The sequence below is a fragment of the Patiria miniata genome, unplaced genomic scaffold (assembly GCF_015706575.1).
Source record: "Patiria miniata isolate m_02_andy unplaced genomic scaffold, ASM1570657v1 HiC_scaffold_25, whole genome shotgun sequence".
NCBI lineage: Eukaryota > Metazoa > Echinodermata > Asteroidea > Valvatida > Asterinidae > Patiria > Patiria miniata.
In genome coordinates this window covers 2,878,200-2,900,659 of record NW_024037064.1, presented here as the reverse complement: position 1 = coordinate 2,900,659, position 22,460 = coordinate 2,878,200, and the positions used below count along the sequence as shown (strand labels likewise).

General features: G+C 39.6%; 1 protein-coding gene across 1 annotated transcript in view; it reads left to right on the top strand.

Moving 5' to 3' along the window:
• The first annotated feature begins 3,969 nt into the window (after positions 1 to 3,969).
• Positions 3,970 to 22,460, top strand: part of LOC119732904 (serine/threonine-protein kinase SIK2-like) — a 37,631-nt gene continuing 19,140 nt past the window's right edge. Inside the window, exons 1-5 of the mRNA XM_038206490.1 lie at positions 3,970 to 4,619; positions 13,528 to 13,644; positions 14,760 to 14,823; positions 17,946 to 18,061; positions 20,967 to 21,137. Coding sequence (XP_038062418.1) covers positions 4,479 to 4,619; positions 13,528 to 13,644; positions 14,760 to 14,823; positions 17,946 to 18,061; positions 20,967 to 21,137 — 609 coding nt within the window. The 5' untranslated portion in view covers positions 3,970 to 4,478. The remainder of the gene's footprint in view (positions 4,620 to 13,527; positions 13,645 to 14,759; positions 14,824 to 17,945; positions 18,062 to 20,966; positions 21,138 to 22,460) is intronic.

Below are 22,460 nucleotides of genomic sequence, written 5' to 3'. Positions count from 1 at the left end.
TTTTGTCTTTATCGTTGTGCGTCTATATACCTTGCATGTGTTTTGGCTTCCAAAACCGTGTCCTGGGTTTTGCGTGTACATTTTCTAATAAAATGAGGAATAATTTTATAATAGCATAGATCGTCGTGGATTTGGACAAGTTGTTTGGTCATATAAAAACTATTACTGAGAACTTAGATTTTACAACAAGAATAACGAAGGCCCTAGAGATTCGGCTTTTGAAGACCCTACCACAATCCAATAATAATGACTTTGGTTTAATAATAAATATGGTTTATTGCTTTACTTGTGGATTAGGAAACAAATTATGAAAGGGGTGGATGTTATTGAAATTAGAAACCTGTTCGAAATGATTATGTCGGAAGCTGCGGGCCAACGAATTCGTGTTCGTGCATGAGTGACGTGATGGTGCCATGTAATTTCTGGAAGGAATAATGTTTTAAGTACAAACATTAGGTTTTTAACCCTAGTGACCCCATGATGGCCTTTGACGGTCAGTGGAGACCCATTAAAGTTACCCAAAAATGGCAAGCGCCTCAGGGACGAGTCCTTTGACAGGGCCCGAGGAACGCGTTTATTATAGCCATGCAAGGCCGCACTGAACGTTAGTTACTAACTAACGGAGAAACACGACGATTTCTTGAGCTGCTGTCCGCAGCTAAACAATGATAAAAGGGGAATTGAAAGACGACAAAAAGCAAGACAGGCACGTGATGACACAAGGGCGCAAACCGTACATCAAAAGTGACCTTTTGTTGCGGTAACGAGGCGGTCTTGCGAAATAGGGAAAGGCCAAATGAAACGTGGTTAACTTCAAGTACATTTACGGTTTCGATCAGCTTCACCAGTTTGCATCCTTCTCACGCCTCACCGCACCCATCCTTATAACATCGCATCATCGTTGGAATCCCTCATTCTCCTGACTACGGGCAGAGCATACTGTTCGAGACGTTGAGTCCCTCCGGCTCTTTTCAGAACCACACATACTCACAAAAGAGATTTATTCACATGGTGCTACCGCAAACTTATCTTGTGTTTTAAGTACATTTGGAAGGGGAAAAGTTAGGGTTGAGTACACGGTCGTACAACTACGGGGATGATGATGATGAGAAAAATGTCCGCACGTTGAAAATTCCACCAGCGGGACGGAGGGAAGGTAGTCCGAGTATCACCCATTATCCACGGAGCCAATCCTGTAAAACGTCTGACATCTCCTGACATGCAAATTTACTGAAGCCGCGCCACCAGCCAATCGGAGTCGACTTTACTAAATCGTGACGTCATTTGATTCCCAAATCAGGACTAAATGGTTTGATTGATCAATTCGAATGCAGTGCTTTGTAATACAACAACAACCGGCCCCATATCGCGTAACATGATACAGAGCGCGTGACACGTTTTTTGAGTCCATTGTCTATGTGACGCACAACGGGTGAATGACCGAAGACTCGCTATAGAAAGCGCCCGCTGATTGGTCAAAATCTAGGAGGTCAAGGGGCGGGGTCTTGCCTAATTAATCAGCAAATCTGTTCACGCAAAATAGACCACAACATTCGCCGTGGTCTATTACGTAGACTAGAGGGAAGGCGGGTCGCAAATATTTCTTCTGCAGGCTAGTAAAGTAATTTAACTTAATACGCATTCGTGGAACATATCACGTGGTTGAATAAAATTTCATGTGATTTGAAATAGATTTCCCTATTTTTATGATATAAATTTCCCTATTTTTATGAATTTTTTTCAATATTAAATCTCAACATAAGTAAGTCGTTTTGAGCATCACATTAAAGAAACAAGACGAGGCTTTCCGTTACCTTTTGTTTCATCTCATTTGCTTTTGTCAATCCAGAGATATTAACTCCAGTTTACTGCGGAACACAAAAATCGAGTTTGTTTCTTTTGCCAAGTTGCAATCTTTTGTGAGCTTCAAGACAGCATGGCACAGTACTCGAAACAACTCTGCCCATGCATAAAAGTAGCACAAAATCGATTTTGGTGTATCGCACTAAATTGATTATATCTCTGAATTGACAAAAGCAAATAAGATCAAACAAACACTATTGGAAAGCCCAGTCTTTGTTCTTTAATATTATGCCAAGTAAGAAGGACTTATTTTGAAATTTCATATTTAACCAATTTTTTTTCTGATTGTACCATTTTTTTGAGACAGGCTGTATTACCACTGACAATACCTTGCATCACACAATTTAGCTATTTGCCGAATAGATTATAAACTGTGCATGCCTCCGCGTGATTGTCAATGTTACCCAATCCAACAAAATGAGGCTCAAATTGCCTGAGCTTAACTAGAGTCATGGACTTTTAACAGAATCTTACACAATGGAAATCGATAGGAACAGTCACCATTTTACCCACATACTGTCTGCATACAGTAAAGTGTCAAAGCGAATGATTCATTAAAAGAAAAGCGTGTTCTTTCCAATGCAAATGAAAAGTAAATGAGATATGCCGTTAAGACTCATTTTGTAGTATCAGGTCACATGAATTGTATAGCCATGTATGATGTATGACTAGGCTATCTGCTGTCAGAAAAAAATCAATGATTTACGTAATCTAAACACAACAGTATCGTCGGTGTAAAGGGATACTTTGATTTAATAAGCTAAATCTCAGCTGATTGTCGGCACCGGCAATTCGTCAATGGGGAGAAGAAACCTCTTTTTCAGTGGGTAAAATACCAGCTGAATAAAGTCACTGAATTTTCAATTTGTTATAATGATTGTGAAAATTCAAGTTCACTCGTATTTATGTAAACCTTAATTTTAAACACGTGCTGAGATGAGGCCCATGAGTGGCTTTTTGTTAACAATGCACGGTAAATAGAAGCTGAAAGCTAAAGGGAAAACATGCCTGCACAATGAAACAAATACTGTTAAAAACCCAAATGTTTAAATAATTTGAACAAAAAAAATAATTCAGAAGGATTGAAACATTGACAGGCCATGCATGACAATAATTCGCAACACGTTACGTTAGTGCAGTGTTTTAATCACATGTTTATGTATATATTTTTTTAAATTTTCTATCATATGTTAAGTTTTATATTTTCTATCATAGGTTAATTACATTTTTGCTGTGATTTTTTTCCCAGTTCAGCGCTAGGAGTGTTATGTCAACATCGGCAGACAAAATAATTATTATGCTTTGTCATGACAGGCATACATTACGTATACCCAGTAACACGCGTGAATGCTGGTGAATTAGCGATACGAGTCGGCGGTGCCATATGATATTTAAACTCTTATGAAATGATGTCGTTTCCTCAATGATGCCTTACACGTGACCTGTCACTTTAATAATGTTCACTCAAAAAACACATGCGCAATACAACCAAGAGTCTGTATTTCATAGGGTCCAAAAATTCACACAACACCAGGCACTCGTAAAAAAAAAAAAAATTGCGTACCTCGGACCAGCGATTTGCGTCACGGCCTGGGTGGTTACCATGGCAACTAATAGGGAGTCTCGAGGCGCTGCCGCGCCCCCCTCGAAGCCTGGAATGACGTCACAAATTGACGTCCGCGAAAAAACTCCCGCGACGTTTTGCGTGTGCATGTGTGATAGCAATGGTATGCGTACGGACGTGTGTCATAGTATAGTGTACGTTGATGTATGGGATAAATGATAGAAACACCATTGTACGTAATCGTATGGGGGATGCCACTGCACTGGTGATGTGGGGTGATTTGGAGGTGGTTTTGATCGTTACCGATCCCCCAGCAAAAGGCCTCTTTTGGCAGGACGAAGACTCCCCTGAACGGTGAGGGATTTTGTGGGAGCCGGCTCTCTAGGAAGACCACGATTTGACGCACAGGAAAAAGCACCACACGACACCGGCTTTTTGTTGTTGTGAGCGTACATCCACGAGAATCCCGGCCGTGGAAATGACTCAGGAGCCGGTAGTGGTTCGCTCGTGTTGCACCGGTCCACCGCAGACAGCTCGACAGCTGGCCTTTAATTGATGGCGCGTCCGGCAGCCACTGACAAAACCCAGCTTTTCGTCATTTTGCACGGAAGGAATCGCTGACGTGGAAACTGCGCTAGGAATGGGGAAAATGTCAGTTATATCCCCTCATCACATCAGTCACGGACATGACGGTTTGTGTCGAAAAGGATTGTAATTTGTAATGTGATCGCCCATTCATTCATTCAACATAGCATCGCTCGGTATGGTTCTGATCAAACAACTGAACAACACTGGGTCATTATCGTCAAATCTTATTTATTTTTCTAAATCTCATATCAGATACCCCCTGCAGAGTTTCAAAACAACTGGTGCTTTATTCTCATTTGGATGTTTTACATTTTAAGGGGAGGATTCTCCATACTCAAGTGCTGTTGTTTATGCATTTTCTACACTAGTCTCAAAATCAACTTTTGGTTTTGAGATCCCATGTTGGTTGGATCGAAACAGAGGGATTAACGCTTCATCCTAACGGCGAGACAAGAGACGGAAAATGGTCGTTATGGCAACGGAGACACAGGGCAAGCCTCGTCGGGTCCACATCCGGGTCGGATTCTACGACATCGACAAGACCATCGGAAAAGGCAACTTTGCCGTGGTCAAGTTGGCCAAACATCGCATCACGAAATCTCAGGTGAGCTGTGCTGATCGAATCCCGTCAATACCTGCGCACTAGCGTCCATAGAACTTTTCATGGATGACGCCATCTTTGTGGTCAGATGGTAATTTCGGGGGGGGGGGGGGGGGGGAGGATAATATTATTGAATTACTGGACCAAGTCTGCTAAAAATCCATCAATCACACTGCTTCCAATGCATGCTTTGCTTTTAGCCTCCAGGTCCAAGTCCATCATACTCCATCAAATCAGGCCTGCAGGACCAAGTCCCCCAAAATCCACCAAAATGGGGGATGGATTTTGATGGAGTTGGGGAGGCCTGGAGGTTAGAAGTTTCGTTTACATGTACAGTGTATGTTGCAGTGCATTGTGGGACAGTTTGTGCTGCTGAAAATCCGAACTTGGATAGCATGCAAACTATCCCATAATGCAATGCAGCAAATTCCTTTACCTGCACAGACACTCAGATCCGTCCAAATATGGATACTGCCAGCACCTGACACCATAGAGAACGCGTACACTCCATACGTCAAAACTCTCGGTCGGGCCTTCACCCGCTTTCAGTGTTATCAGAAATGACCAGCTTTAAGGTCAAAAGGTTACATAAAAGTGTCTAGTTTAAAAATAAAGTAAAACCTGGTCAAAACGCCCTGAGTATTAGTGGTGGATAATTTCTATAATTAACGCTTTCAGACCTCAGTTCCTAAAAAAAATTAATTTGTTCAGTGACTTGCCATTTGGTCCAGTGATACTTTGACCTTTGTAAGTTTACCAGAAATAGTTCTCTGAGTTTAGCATTCGGGCACTTCTTTGCTTTTGGACGCCATAGCAAAAATTGTTTCTTCAATTTATAGGCCTGCATCCTAAAGTTACATTCATGCATCTTTGAAGTAAAAAAACACCAAGAAATGCAAAATATATTTTATGTATTTATCCTGCAAAGGTGGCTGCAATGCAAAGGATAAAAAGATTTAGAGAAAGATTAATGTTTCCCTTCAGTGACTAATCAGCCATCAGAAAGTGATCATTATGTCCTAAAAAGTTTAATTTAGCAGGGAAAATATTGAAGTAGGCCTATTTACTGAGAAAACACTTAGAAATTTTCAGACCAGTCTCATGGGGTTTGTGCACAGGATTTAAATTTTTGATGGCCAGATATATGGGAATCTTTCCAGATTGAGGCTTAATTAAATAAAATCCATTTCTGTTAAAAAAATGTTGACTTCCACAAACCCGGTCCCAATTTCCTGGCTCTGTTAACCACAGAATTCCGTGCTAATACATGTAAGATCACCATTTTGTGCTAAACCTAAGGCCAAAAAATAAGTTGGTCTCTGGTCAGCGCGCGCGTCGATTTTAAGCATGCGCGTCGATCTTTTTTTTCTCCAAAATGTTCCGCGGTAGCTCCAACAGCGCCCTCTATTTCCGCACCTCCTAAATTTTTTTTACCAAAGGGCACCAAGGAATGGGAAATTGCACCAAGTCAAATGATCGAAAGCACCAAGGCAAATTATGGAGGACACCAATGTACATGAGGACACCAAAAAAGCAAAATAGTACCCCACCTTGTCTGTACAATCCAAGCTTGACGAAAAAAGAAAAAAAAGCAAAATAAAAAAAAAAAGCCGCGTGGCCGCGTCAATTCCGGAACTTTGGTCTGACCAGAGACCGAATATATATATTTTTTTGGCCTAACCGCACTAGCAGAAAAAATTCTGTGCTAACCCTGTAAGCACAGAATCCTATGGGATGTAGGCTACACATGCGCAGAAGCCAAAATTCCTCGCTTACCAGTGAAATGAGCTTACCGTAAGCATGGACTTTTCTGCACAATAAGCAGGGATTTTTCGCTAACGGTAAGCAGAGCCATGAAATTGGGCCCTGGGCCCAATTTCATAGCACTGCTTAACAGTAAGCAGAAAAGTTGTGCTTACTACCGGTATATAGCACAAAATCATGCTGCTGCTTAAGCACTATTTCATGCTAACGGTTGCGCGCGCATGGAGATTTCTATTGTTACGTCACTGATTTAAGCAAAGTTTCTTCTGGGGTTAAGCGTGCTTTTGCTGTGCTAACTGCTTAACGGTCCCTATGAAATAGATGGACGCTCGGTAAGCACAAAGTCGGCTGTTAAGCAGCGCTATGAAATTGGGCCCTGGTCATTCAGACAAAACAAGCTTAGTAGAGCTGGTCCCAGAGTACACAAAGTCTATTCAGTAATTCAGAAACGCTTGAGGTGCAGTGGTAATGTGGTGGTAACGAAAAATCCACTTTTGCTGTGCGCATGGCGACTTGACTTATTGCCTGTAATGACAAATCTGGCGGCAGCCTTTTCTGCAGCGGCACCAGGCTGGAGCGAGTCGCGCTCAGGCAGTATAAACACACTCTGTGCTCCTTCGACCAAGAAATACCAAAATGGGCTTTTTGCGCCTCGTCTTTTAATAGTGTGTTGTTATAAAAGTTAGAAAATTAGACGTTGAGGCAAGTTAAGGCAGATTAAGGCACTGTAGTTTAGAAAGTTCTGCATTGTACATGATTAGGCCTAATTCATGTAAAAACATGTCCCTATTACGTAGCTCTCTTATTAATTTTTACTATTCCCACCCTTGATCTACAACTGTATGCTGTATACGACAGAAGAAGAAGATTATTCCTACATGTACAATGCAGAACTTTCTAAAACAGTGCTTTTTTTTCCCTGAACGTTATAATTTTGATGATTAGGCCTACTGTTTGAGATCATTGAATATTCTTGCTTTTCTCAACTCTTCGCCTGCCGCTGCACAAGTTTACAACACCACACTGTTTAATTGAATCTGGCTCAACAGTGTCATGAGTGGAATTCAGCCATGTGCCATTCTGTAGTCCGAATCTCAGTCCCAAGAATTTACCGCCACAAAAGACCGGTTTCTGTACATTAAACCCTCCTCTTCCCTAGAAGGGTGATCGCAAGAGGCTGCCAGCCACCAGGAATTCCAACAATCTGACTAGTTTCCTCCTTTGTTTTTGGCACTCACATCCTAAAGCTTCTGACGTGTTGCCCAGGAAGTACCGGCATCTGATTTAAACTAGGGCAGTGCGTGTGACCTTGTGGAAACCGTGTACATGTACAATGTAGTTCACTGACATATTGGCTGGGCTGGTATGCAGCCAGGGTATGCGTCACACCAAATTGTGTCATCAAGGTCCTTGATTTTTATAAGGGGAAGGAGGTGCCCAGGGGCGTTAAAGGTGCAAGACACAAACTTTACACTGGAACAGATTTTGTGACGAAAATGTGCACTCTCCTGAAAATGTATGAAAACTATAGGCATCCCGTTTTCGGTCAAATTGTTTGTAAAGCGAACTTCATAAATTGAAAATGTTCCGTGCTTTTCCTGACAATCGAGGGCGCTGTTGCTCAGTGATGTCATTTCTAATTGAAGTCTAAGCAAAACTGCCCAAAGCGTCGATTGTGCTTGACATTAAAAATGTCTACGGGACTTCATTTATATTGTTTTGTTACTTTTTTTCCCAAAAAGCTGAATTCTGTTACATGTACGTTGTAATTCTGAAAACCAGTGGCCCTATTAGGCCAAATAAAACAAATTACCGGTTGATCGTCATCATCGTCCAAGTTTTTTTCAAAAAGAGGAGGACAAGGGGCTTATTATTTCTTTTTCAAGATGGCCGCCATGGATTTCAATTAAAAAGGGCCACCAACCTTCTAAGTTCAAAACAACCTCCAATTTTTATTAGCTATCCTACTACTACTAGTCAGTGAAGTCAAAATATTTATGTTAAACAGTGTTCTATGTATTTTGCCCAATTTATGCATGTTTTTAATATACATGAAACTAGCTTTTTGAGGTGAGAAAAAAAGAATTTAGTAAAAAAAGCTTGCGGCTTCAAAAAGGATGCGGACGGGGACGATCAACTGGAATTTGTTTTTACTTTGTCTTACATGTACCTGCCCTACTTGGAAAAGGACTGTATGTTCTTGACTACAACACAAACCAACGGTGACTTCAATCCCAACCTCCACCAACCCCCACTCAGCTCCACCAATCCCCACCCAGCCCCCCCCCCCCCCCAGCCCCCCTCCTCGGTCACCACCGATGAAGTCACACTTATACTGCCCTTCATTCCCTGGATCAACAGCAAATACTGAGTCACCCGCATGGAGTGCACAGCTCCCCATTTCCCTTCTGTGTACGTCGTACATGTACACACGTATGACATCACCGCACTTAAGCAGTGCGGCTGTTTACGCACATTGATTACTTCCAAGCTGGCGTACTCGACTATGAATCACGGGGCCGAAAACATATGGCATACCGATGACGTGATACCGTACGTGGATGTGCGTGTGCAATGTGTTTGCTGTGGCTGGGCTAAAGAATAACTTGCAAGGCCCAGAGAGCTAAATTGAGCAGTGCTGAAACATAAAATTTGTAGATTTTTTTTATGGATAAATTCTTGAAATTGGTTCCAACTGTATTATTTTTTACCCATGGATACATACATGTACGTGCATGGACTTTTTGACTTTGTGAAAACTGACATCACCAGTTCTATTCTACTCTTAAATAATGCATTTATTGGCCTTACTTTTTGATGACGTTGGTCAAAATTTGTGCACAGTGTGAAATGCAGTTGGCTTGTTTGTTTGTTTTGGGTTTTTTTTTATGAAAGAGCCGATAACTTAAAAGTTAAAGGTAGAGTACATGTGCATGTATATCATCTGCAACTGTCCTAAAAGTAAAAGACAAAATTATCTTTGAAAGGCTTACGTGTATTTGGATTGAGGATAGTAATGGCAATAAACTCCCTCTGAAATTGTTCTTTCTAGCATGCTGTCATTTTGAAAAAAAAACAACTATATAACAGAAGGCCTTTTCCAAAGATGTGTCTAGTGAGCATTTTTGGAAATTTCTGTTAGCAGCTTGTTTGTTATTCAGTGAATCCGTGTATGGGTGCGCGCAAGCATTGACACAGCACACACGCGCGTGCTCGCTTTCATTTGTCAGTTCAGTGCGTGACATCCCGTAGCTGCAATCGGCTAAATGAGAACGGGTCCCGGATGCTGATTTCAGGCGCGATTCAAAACATGACACTGCAACTTTTGAATTGAAACTGAGAGAATATTGGTTGCTCAGAATATACAGCAAACTTCATCAGGTTGGTTGTTTAGTACATGTCTTTTTATTTTTAGCACTTTTGTTGCTTCAAACGAAAAACAATGCACAAATGACAAATACATTTTGTACATTTAAGTACCGTACCCTACCTTTAAATTTGTCAATAATGTCACTATTGAAATGCCATGCTACATGTGTGCACACATGTACGTAAAGTCACTGTTGCATATAATGTGCACTTGTTATTCACAAGCCAGTCTCGTATCCATTCCTGTTTACTGACTACATGCAGATCAATTTACAAACAGGAAATTGGAAACATAATTAATACTAATAGTCTCAGGTAAATACATTAACATGAAAATAAATTGGACGTCAGTATTGAAAAGGTTGTCGACCTCCAGAGAACATCTGCTTCGTTGTTTTGGTTATATTGGAAGCTAAAGGCATTTTAAAATTTAAAAAAAGTAGAAATACTTCTTGCGTGAAATAAATAAGAAAAGATGTTTTGTGTGCTGCTTTTTTTCATGTCCCATCAACAGGTTCGCTTGTTCAATTTTTCGAAAGGCCTTGATGAGGGCAGCATTTTTAAATGCAACAAAACGCTGGTTCTGGTTCCGTGGTTTTGACTTTTATTTGTATTGGCTACTTTTATTCAGTAACACTATTGAGTTCTTGGAAACCCAATTCTGGTTATAGGCATACATTATTGTCAGAAATATTGAAGTTAAATAGCCTGAATGAACTGACAACTGGTTTTTGTTTTGTTTTGTCATACATTTTCCCCACACTTTGGGGCACTAAAGGAGACTAAAGTTTCTGAAGAATTAGGTTTTATTCATTTGTCGCCACATAAAATTGTAAGCAAGGTAGAATCTTTCTTTTCGGAACTTGCGAATAGAAATACAGAAAGCAATAAAACAAAATTTAAAGCTAATGACAAGTCTGCTCTGATGAATAATTAAACATTTGCGATTAAACATACCCTAATCTTTTAAGCCAACATTAAAAAAAAAAATTGAAAGTAAGGCTTGGAGAGCATAATTAGTCTGCCACCATCCAATTCAACAGTTTACAATTTATACAATATGTTCAGGTAACACGATAAAAAATAGTTTCCTTGTGGATAAGGTCATCTATAAAAAACTGAATCACTTGATTTGAGTTTGAGTTTAAGTCGCAAGTCACTCGATTTGAGTCTTACATGTAGTTTGAGTCTCAAGTCACTTGATTTGAGTCTTAGTTTAAGTGTCATCTATATCACTTACAGTAACACAAACAGTTAAAATCAGTGAAATCTTGATAAGTCAAACCTCGATGGAACAGGTTCAAAATTTGACTTAAGCAGAGTTTTGAGTTAAGCAGGGTTGTATGGTACATGTTGTTAAATACTACTGAAGGCAATGGATTCTTTGTTTGACTTTTAAACAGTTGTTTTGAGTTATCAGAGTTTGACTTATAATCAAGATTTCACTGTGTGTTTTCGAGGTCAAAAATCGTCTCAATTGAAAACATGTTATTTGTGAAATTTGTTGGCAGTACATGTACATGTACCAGTAGGCCTACATGTTTTTTGTGTGTTCATTTTGTGTTTGTTTTGTATTGACGTCACTTGTCAAGAATTGTTTACCATATTTTTGTGTAAAGGTAAAACTCCCCTGGACAGGCCTTGGGAACCATACACAAAATCATATAAAATGTAGGCCTATAAATCAGGATGTATTTTTATCCCTTTATTTTAATGCAGTATTCTGTTCAATTTGTTAAAGGTTTATTTCAAATCTTCAGTATTGACAGTTTTAAGGTTTTGAGGGCCTTTATAATTACATGTAGATTGTATTCTAATCGACTGGCACTTCATAGAGTTTCAGTCATCCAACTTTGCTCTTGACCATTGCACTTTGTTTAGTATCAGCTTTTGTGTTGTTATTTACATTTAACAAGTACTTGTGGCCGATAAAGCAGGGATTGCATCAGAATATTGGAGATTATTCGGAAATAAAAATAGAACACACGTAACATTGTTTGACAACAACTTGCACCCTCAAAATTGCCTACATGTACATGTACATGTACCGGTAGGTGCAGTATTTCAAACGTGAGGCGGCCCACCTCGCTACTTTCAGTGACCACCTCGCTCAATTTTTTTGCCAATATCACCACCTCGCTGTGAAGATTTGCAATAAAGGAAATTCTAATTGAAAATTTTTCATTCTGTGTAATTTATGAGCATTTTCCTTGACCTCTATGTATCAAGAACTCGTGTGTAAATGGAAATTATGGAATCATATCTCAAATATTTGTAAGGGCAGCATCCTTTTGAGTTTGCAAACTGCATCAATTTTGTTTCAATCATCAATTTGAATTTTTACCTCCCCGCTCATTTCATTAGCCAGGGGAAACACTGTGTAGGTGGTCAGGTACCAACTAGTTTCTCCCCTCCCAACCCCAATGCATGAAAGCTTAAAGCCTTTACAAAATTAAACGTGGGTTTTCAGTTCTCGGCCTGAATCATGCAGGATGAAAAACAATATACGACCAATCAATAATCTTAAAGTACACGGGGCAACGCGGCAGAAGAAATTCCGAGAATTCCCGCACTTAGCACACCTGGCTAAGGACCTTGTGATTGATTTGTGCGTCCTTGCGCATTGCGGCATCATCCCAGCTCTGTCAGGCAAGACTCTGACTGATCGGAGGGACCTGTATTCTGTATTGCGCGCTTGTCTCCTTGTTCGATAGTATCTTGTGACCTCTGAGTATAAAGTGTGTTTAAGTGTTGTGACCAGTCATAAATGTAGGGCATTTGGGGGGGGGGGGGGGGAGGGGGAGGGGGTTGACATCTAGGGTGTTGAATATGTACACGTATGTTGAATCTTATGCTTGAAGTGTTGTAGCCTATAATAAATGTAGAGCATTTAGGGGGAGGGGGTGGGGATGGCTTAGGGACTCTAGCTCCCCCACCCCCATCGCTTTGGCCCCTTTCGCACTCTCCAACCCCGCCCCCACACTAACAAACAGCGCCAACTAGTGTCAGATGTTATCCAATCGTGTCTACATAGAACATGCTCCAGGCAACTCGCACACAAGCATTACATTGCACATGTACATGGTACTTGTTGTGTACATGTCCATGTACATTTTTGCTGGTCCCAGAGGGCAAGCGTAGTGTCATCTTTGTCAAACACAGACCAGGAAACAGAGCTGGGCAGTGCTATTGTATAGAGTTACCCCATAACGCTAAAGAATCTGCTGAATTCATCCGTCCCACTGTGCAGTCCAGATGCCTGAAAAGACTTCCAGTGAATAGCCATTCTGATTCAACTGAATACAGTTTTGTGCACGCTAGGACCAGCTTTACTAGGCTTGCCCAGTCTTGTTTAAATATCGAATTCGCTGTACAGTCCAGTTTGGAGTATTAACACTCCTGCTGTTTGAACAGTCACAGACAGTAAAAAAAAATCAATCCCCTCCCCTGCCGTACATTTTACACAGGCTAGTCACCAACAGTCAGATCATATTTCAAGCGAGCGCTGTGACTAGTCAAATTCCGTCAACAGACAAAAGCAGGCAAGTGGTGGGCACAGCTGGCTTATCAATCATATACACTCGAAGCATAGTGTATCAAGTTACATAAACAGTCACAGCCAGTCAATCCTGCTTTATGTAGGCTGGGAGCTCTTAACTGTGAGAAACAGTCACTTGATTGATTTTGACTGAAAGGACAACTTTGCACGGAATTAATCATCATTAGCTGAGAACAGTTGGAATAATTTAAGACTTACTCTGTTTTGTTTTTCCTACAGGTTGCAATCAAAATAATAGACAAGTCGCGATTAGACGAGGCAAACCTACAGAAGGTGTATCGGGAGGTGGCCATTATGAAAATGCTGCATAACCCACACATTATCAAACTCTATCAGGTGAGGGACTGATAGGCTAGTCTAATTAGCCTTATTTTTTTTTGCAATTTCAATCCTAAACTATTTTACATGTAAGTACATGTGGACATTTTTCATTTCAACCAATTACTACCAGTGGGTTGCACGTGTAAATTGGACACGAAATGGTGTCCCCAATACGCAATTATGCGTAGTCTATTTTCACACTAAATATTGGATGTGTTATCCTGGGTGAGACAAAAAATACATTTTGAAATAAAACATGCATGATTTATCACAAAAATAGCAGAAAATTAATTTGGTGTCCCCTTTACACGTGAAACCGTGAATGGGTTTTGCCATGGCATTTTGGCATTTCTGGAGTAATGTCTGATTTTGGTTACAATTAATGATAAAAGTAGTTATACTGAAGATTATTGATGAATCCCCTAGCTGTCAATCAATTTTTCCATTTTGGGTCAAAATGTCGCAAGTTGGTACCCTAATTTACGGAAATAGCTGTGTTGCTCAAATTCCACGTTTACATTTTAAAATCTTACAAACATGTACTTGCAAAACACTGTGCTCTTAAAAAGTTGATTTTTTTGCCTCCTAACAAATTTTCAATATGTTTTTTTAGTTTTAATGAAAAAAAAAATGTTATTCTAATTTTGGGCATCTGTAACAATATGAAAAATGGCTTTCATTTTGTGCACCAATGAAACCGCAGTTTCAGAGCCGAAGTATTGCAGCCAATGATTCAAATTGTGTGAGGAAATAATTCAATAGCTAAACATCGGTGGATGTTTTCGTTAGATCTCATTCATAAACTGAATAACTTCCATATTGCTAGGAAAATAGCAGTTTAAAAAAAAAATCTTTTTTGGGGGAGAAACTCAAAAATAGCACGGATTTATTATATTTAAAATTGAAGTCCATGATGTAAAGTAACCTGTTTCAATATATTCGGGATGTTTAAATAGGCCTATTGGGTTTTTTTTACCCAGAAAATATCATCTTTGCATTAAAATGTAGTCTAAAACACAGGAAAGGCTGGTTTCTTCATCTGTGATTTTCACAAATTTTTGCTTTCTGATTTCTTGGAATTTCGTGGAATTTTGTTTACCGTGTTGTTTTTATTTCTTTGTTTACAACAGGTCATGGAAACAAAGAGTATGTTGTACCTTGTTTCTGAGTACGCCAGTAACGGCGAAATGTTTGGTGAGTACATTTCATTGAAACTTGTCAGAAACATTGTCTTATTTTGCACAGGTTTGTAGTAATACAAAATGTCTATATACATGTACATTGTATTGTGTACAGGGAGGTCAAACAAAAAAGTAGAACAAAGAACTTTTTTTTTGTTGAGGAAACTAAATCATGTTTTTGGGCACAAAATTTGCCATTAGATGATAGAGTGTTTCTTTACCCTTGACAGGATTTTTGTTCTGTGTGATATGAACCTTTTGTTTAAAAGTTTGGCAAAGCTTATACAGACTGTCAAAATTTGTTTTGGCCATTTTCTTCACCTTCTTGGTATGTGAATGCCTTTTGTTAGATACCAAGTGGCCCAACTTGGAATTCAAGTCATTTCATTTAATGAGCTGTATCTCTGGACTGGGGTGTCCAAATGAGACGGGATAAAGACCATTATGTAGAGTATTTACCAGGGTTCGACCTTAATTATTTTTTTTGTTCACTAGCCAGCCGGGCTACTGAAACAAACTCTTAACTAGCCCGCGGGCATTTTCACTAGCCCGCATTTTTTTTCTTATCTCAAACACAAAATGGCGTATTTTCAGGCTAAATTCTGCGGCAATTTTGTCAGGGTTTTTTATTAACAGACTATCTAATAATTTAACCCTTTAAAACAGTTGATAAAATTAGACACAAATTGCTGGGGTTTTCTTTCTGAATTTAATGATTTATTTCTTCCTGTACGTTCATCTTTGCCGTATCCCAATAATTTTTCACTTGCCAGCCGGGCTAGTTAAGGAGTAGTTTGACTAGCCTGCCGCTGTTTTGACTAGCATTTGGCTAGCGGGCCACCGCTTATTTCGAACCCTGGTGTTTACTACACATTCAGACTTAATAGATAAGTTTTGCAAAAAAAACCCTAGTATTTGTAATATTTATGGATTGACTGGTAATCGTTTTGAAAACATTCTGTACACGTGTACACATTATGAAAGGAAGTGTTGTGTCTGTGACAGAGCCAATTAATCATGCTATCTGATTAATGATTCAGAGAACTTGTCCAGAACTCCTAGTCTGTAATCTCCTTGACCATAGTGATGGGTGTAAAAGATTTGAAAAGAAATTATACATTTTCAAGTTTTATTCACTGAGCTCTTAAACCTCTGTCACAGACATTATACACAGTGCAGGAATTCGCCGCGTGAAGAAAATTTGTTTGTTAAACGAATATGTTTAAATCAAGCGAAAAATCGTTTTCATTTTAAATCGTGTTCATTAAACAAGAGATGAATTCAATCATTTCATTGGCAAAACAATCAATTTGGAATAATATTTGAACGATTTGCTACGTGAAGAATTTAAATTTTGTATGCATGTACAAATGTACATGGGCTGATCAGAATACTTGTACAGATTTTGTTCTCGGACGTCATTGTACATATAAATGACCCAAGCAAACAGATTGAGAGAGTCTGGCAGCCAACGCTTCTTCACACAAATAATAACGCGGTGGTCAGGTTGCGGACCCCTCTGTGGCACGCCGCGAACCAGCCCTAGAATACTTCAAATGTCTATGGCAGATGAAATACTAGCACTTTTGCGTCATCGACTTGCAAGGTTGCGAAGCCAGGCGGACTATCCCGTTCCGTGACTCTACACTATAGTTCTGGCAAGAATGTTAAACATTTTTTTTAGGGGGCCAGATATGGTGAGGCTTTCTATCAGCGTTGTCCATGTTCTGGGGGGGGGGGGGGGAGGGGGGGGGGGCGGGAGAGGGGGGTGCAGCCAAAAAGCCAGGATGTACAATACACAAGGGCATCGCAGCATGACTGGCATCTGCAGAATAATTTGACAGGAATCTCAAAAATGGATTTTTCAGGGTTGGCCTGTTCAATGCATTAAACGAAAGTGCAGCTGAGTTTTATTTATGTTACGAGTTCTTCATCAAAGAAAAACATGCGTCCTGCCTAAATGGATATACCAAGGAATTATCTGTTAAAGACATGTGTAGACAGCTAGAACATCATTTCAATTAACTATGCAGAATGTATGTGACATGGACATGTATTTAAAGAAAACATTGTTCATTTGCAGAATACTTCACGTACCGTAGTATTTGCCTTACCGTGAACATCTGTAAATGTAGTTATGTACTTGTTGTACATGGAATGTAAAATAATTAGAGGATATTTTCTTATGCATTTGTAATAAAAACATTGGTAGTCATTTTGTTACACACTGACAAACAAGCCAATTTGGCTTAACATACATTTGCACATGTTTGCTCTATCTTTGTGTGATCGCAGGACCACATGAAAGGTTCAGTGCTGTCAAATAGTGGATTTTTGCAATGAAGATATCGTGACCATCCATAGTGTACTTGTACATGTACATCTGTACAATGTACTGAATGATTGATAGACATAATTGGACATGCAGATAAAAAAAAATGAACGCGGAACATGCAGCTACATGTATATAGGAAGATTTCCGAAATACAAATTTCAAATTGTTTGAAAAAAAAATGGAGCCAAAAATTGTCAAAAATCAAGGGGTCCAATTTTTCAATCTACAAAATCTTTCTCAAACACAGAACAAGCAACTAGTACTAAACTCACCTGTCAAAATAATTTGAAAAAAATAAATGAAATGGAAAAATTGAAAAATCCCTTCAATTAAAACATTCCGGAGATGACTTGAACCTTTTGGCTTGAGTCCAGATGTGTCAGTTCCGATTGCTATAGTACCGGTACATTGACACACTGCAGTCATGTGTGTACATAATGTACAAGATAAATCCCAATGCCTGATGTACCGGTAACTTGATGATCGCCATAACAGAATACTCCTCTAGACCTTCCAGAATACTTTTTTTCTTCTCGTTTGGCTACATGTTTTAAACCTTTTCAGACAACGCCTGAATAAATTGCTGTCATTGGATTGATGGGTCATTGATTATGGAGGGGGAAGCACCATCTGAAAAAGTCTTCATTTTCATTTAACGACGTTGTCTTTGATTAACTTGAGATTTTAAACCCGAATAACCAACAAAAATTGATTAACAGAATAATCAAGAGTGGCCGTCCATTTTTGTTTTTAGGTTTGTTTGTTTGTTTAAATGCTTTCCTTTGTTCTCATGGCAACAGATTATCTTGCCAACCATGGCCGCATGACGGAGAAAGAAGCAAGGAAGAAATTCTGGCAGATCATCAACGCTGTGCAGTACTGTCACCAGAGGAGGGTGGTTCACAGAGACTTGAAGGTGAGTAGGATTCAGTAGAAGAGTTGTGGTTGTTGGCGAAGAAGATGTAATGTTGGCGAAGAAGATGTAGTGTTGGCGAAGAAGATGTAGTGTTGGCATGTACTTTTATTATTATTATTATTATATTTCTGGTAATGAAACCAAGGAATCCTCAAAAGCGCCCTAGGCACTGTAAGCTCGCAAGCTTGAAAAAACCTGTAGCAGAAGATACATAGTTCTAAGAAATTTTAGAGATGGGAGGAAATAACTCCAGAAGAATATTTTTGGGGAAAACCTACAGAATCTAGAAGGGACTGAAAACCCATCCACATATTGGCCCAGGCGGGATTCGACCCTGGGTCACAGCGGTGGAAGGCCTGAATGAGAATGTGTCCCGGACGCTGATTTCGGATGCAATTCAATGTCATGACGGGGCAACTTTTGAATTGAAATCGAGATCCTAGAATATTGTTTTCTGAAAATATGTACAGCATTCACTGAGCTAAAACTTCATCAGGTTAGTTAAGCACCCTTCTTTAGATTTTGGACCCTTTTGTTGCTTAAAAAAACCGAAACAAGTGCACAAATGACAAATGATATACTCTACTTTTACTTAGTAGACATCTTTTGCGTTCACTGTTATTGAATTAGAATAACAAAACACACCTCAGATGGAGATGGCCGCTGTACAGTGCCCTTTAATAGTCCTTGGGTTTTGTTTTTTTGGAGGAGGGATTGAAAATCATTCGTATCGTCTCTAATCTCCTCAATTATTAAAGAGTTTTTCACATTTTTTGCTAGTGATGTTTTCTGCCAATTTGCAGTGTCAACATCATTAGGCAACATAAAGCTGTCAAGTTCAGTCTCGTGGGGACAGTCTAACATTGCCCAGCGAGCACCAAACGTTTTTTTTTTTCAATTTAATCTGAGTAGGAGTTCTCGGAAGCTGCCGCAGCACAAATAAAATCTGTTTGACGTCAGTGTGTTAAAAATAAGCCAGCTGTGTGTGACCTCAACACATGCCCCTTGCCATGCTGGAATGCGGTTGGGGGATTCCTAGGCTCGTGTGTGCGGCATTTTTTTTTTTTTTTTTCAAACTGCGATCATCCCTGCTCCTGGAAGAATTTCCAGCTGCAGGCTTTTGGTGGCAGTCGTTAAAATACCATTATCTTCGGAGGAATGCAAATGTATAAATTTGGAAAGAAACAAGGATTAAAGGGAATATACATCATTTGCTTTTGCTGTAATTTTCAGATATGGATGGAATTGGGGGGTTAGAAATGTAAAGCAAATATAGTTACACTGACTTTTTGGAGGTTTTGGGTTCGAAAATGCTATAAAAACCAAGAAAAACATCATTTTCCTGTAGTCTGGTTCCCTGACTCCATATAAGAAGAAACAGAGCAGTTAACATACATTGGGGAATTGTAAGGTCAGGGAACCAGTCTAGCTGGCTCGTACCCGTTCATGGGTTTGTAATCGATTGCAAACAAGTGCAATGGTCAATTGGGGCCAGTATTTGAAAAAAAGCCAGTTGTTTCCAACGCTGATCGGCCGATCAGCGTTGGAAATTGATACAAAAATACCACTTTTCTTGAAAATGACAGTACATGTATACCAGGTGCCATAATTTTACAGGATGCTTTAGACTGTCATTTACCAACATCCTATTAAGGTATTTCGCAAAAACTTGGTAGTTTTATTTTTCGATGTTTGCAAATGTTGTATATTCCCTTTAACTCATGAGTGTCATCTCTGCCCATGCATTCTCAATTCTCAGATACATTTGTAATTTACTGTGTGTGATAATTTTCAGTGCTTTTAAGAATCTTATCTTACAGGAATTTCTACGATTTTATGATGAAATTGAGATAAAACTATCTAAAGATGTTTTCCTTTTATTATCAGTACATTTGGAAGGGAAATTTACGAAAATGATTCAAATTAGTTTTATCCTTTTTTCCCAATTGATCCGTCAGTTGAATAAATTACTGAAACATTAATTGAAACAGAAATTTCAAATGATACATCAAATTACCCTGTGACAAGTGCATAGTGCTGTTTTATTATTTGAGTGGGAAAAAGTAGGTTTTGTTTGAAAGGGTACGTTTTGTCCTTCATACTTTATGGGCCTGACGAGCAGGGGTAATAGTAATGTACTCAGCTTGAGTGTCTACACATGTTTGTTTATGGTGTAAGTCGAAGACACACACGTGCAACATCATCGGTGAATCGAGGACAGGAACCTAATCGAGGACGCCCTCGATTAGAAAACATGTACAAAACCAATGCGAGCTGATGGGGAAAAGTTTAGTACAAACAGAGGAAAAGGGAAGCTCAGAAGAAATGAAAATCCTCGATTTACACCATAAACAAACGTGCTAGTACATGTACATGTAGATTTTTGTGAATACCAATTATCTACATGTATCATCAACCAAATATTGGAATAGCTTTTTGCTGGTTGGAATATTCAGGGAAAAAATTATGCACGGAATGTGTATATATTTGTAAACACACGACTGTGATGTTATTTTAATTGTAAAATTGCGGCGCTTTATTGTCAGATGCCGCTTTTTTGTCAACAGTAACTCTTTTTGTCAAGGATGATTCGTTGTTCCCATCCTTCAGGTTAAAGCCCTTGACCATGTAGACAGTTATAACACTCCTGCGGCCCATAACAACGCAGCACACAAAGTTGTGAACTTTGCGTACAACTTTGATTGGCGCAGCACACTGTCACAGCTCTGGTAAAACTTGAACAGCGAGTTTCAAACATTTGAATATTCGTTCAAATGCAGTTACAAATAATCGAATACTAATTGATTCGGAAATGGACAGCCCTAATGCCAATAGAACAATTTTGGGAATGCACATGATTTTTGTTATGAATGTTTTCTTTTAACTTACAAATTTTCCCATTAAGGCCGAGAACCTACTCCTTGACGCCAACATGAACATCAAGATTGCCGACTTTGGCTTCAGCAACTTCTTCACGCCAGGGGACCAGCTAGCCACGTGGTGCGGCAGTCCGCCCTACGCAGCGCCCGAGGTCTTTGAAGGGCAGCGATATAGCGGCCCACAGCTCGATATCTGGGTAAGTCCATACCTCCAATTAAGCAGCGGTGCATTTCACGTGAACAATCGAACGTCTGCCAAGCCAGCATCGGTAACGTGCAAGTAGGACCAACTTTTTGCCACCAGCGTTGGCGAACATTGGCAACTAAAGTGAACAGTCTTCCTGAATTCAATATTGGATTTTGCCCTTCATATCTTTATAAGCAATTTGCCCTTCACTCTCGAGTGACTGTGAGAAAAACTTCACAAAAACTACCCGGGAGGGACTTGAACCCACGACCTCCTGCTTACTAGTGCAGATGTCTTTCCACTCGACCACCGAATTTGCTTGGGTTTGTGAATTCGTTTCTCACAATCACTTGGGACAACACTGAGTATACAGTGTTTATAAAGATATGTCGGTGAAGGGCAAAACCCAATGTTGAATTTACATCACCCTGGCACAAAAATCTTATGAACAGTCTTCCTGAATCGTTATGTTTTCCAAAAAGGCCGACACGCACAATGAATGCAATGATCCTGTCTGGGCTGATATGAAAGTTGCAGATCAGTAAATAAACTGCCATAGACCTCAGTGATAATTACGCCCACTTCAAAAAATTTAGAAAAATACTCACAACTCTCTAAGGTGTTTGAGACACACATCAAATGAAAGCTTATTTCATCGTCTGTCATTTTCTCTTCAATTTTTGAGGGTTAACCAGTGACTTTTGGGAGAAAATTCCATCCAAAGATGATCACCCCTAAAAGTAGTCCTAAAGCCCATCGCCATTTTGTAAAAGGATGCATACGCTCCATTGCAAATAGAGCAGATTTAGGGCCCAATTTCATCCGAACTTCACAGAAATACAAGCTCGCAGTCCTCTTCACGGCTTCCACCCTTCTTTTTTACAAACTGTCAAGTTCATGGCCAACAAAAGACTCTAATCCTCAGGCATGCAACTTTTCCATGAATGCCATTACAAATTGAAAAACACTGTACTACGTCTTGTGTGGTTAGCAGTTTCCTCATTTTTCTAAATTCCCAGTTGCATGCCTGTTACCTGGAAAATTAAGGGCAAATCATGAATTGGCCGGCGTAGGCAATTTTGGGCCTATTTACTGGCCTGCACCCTGAAAGTTTCCATTTTCTATCCTAAGTAAGTTCATACATATTCATAAATGGATAAATTTCAATGCCATTCACAATTGAAAATCAAGTATTTTAAAATATGCTATCCAAACAGTGACACTTGTACATGAAAGATGGGTGTACAGGGCGCTGCCATTTTTGGCAGTTTTTCGAGGACGTCATCGTTCCATTTGGGTGTTCGCATGTTCGCAGGGCTTAGCTTTTAACCGA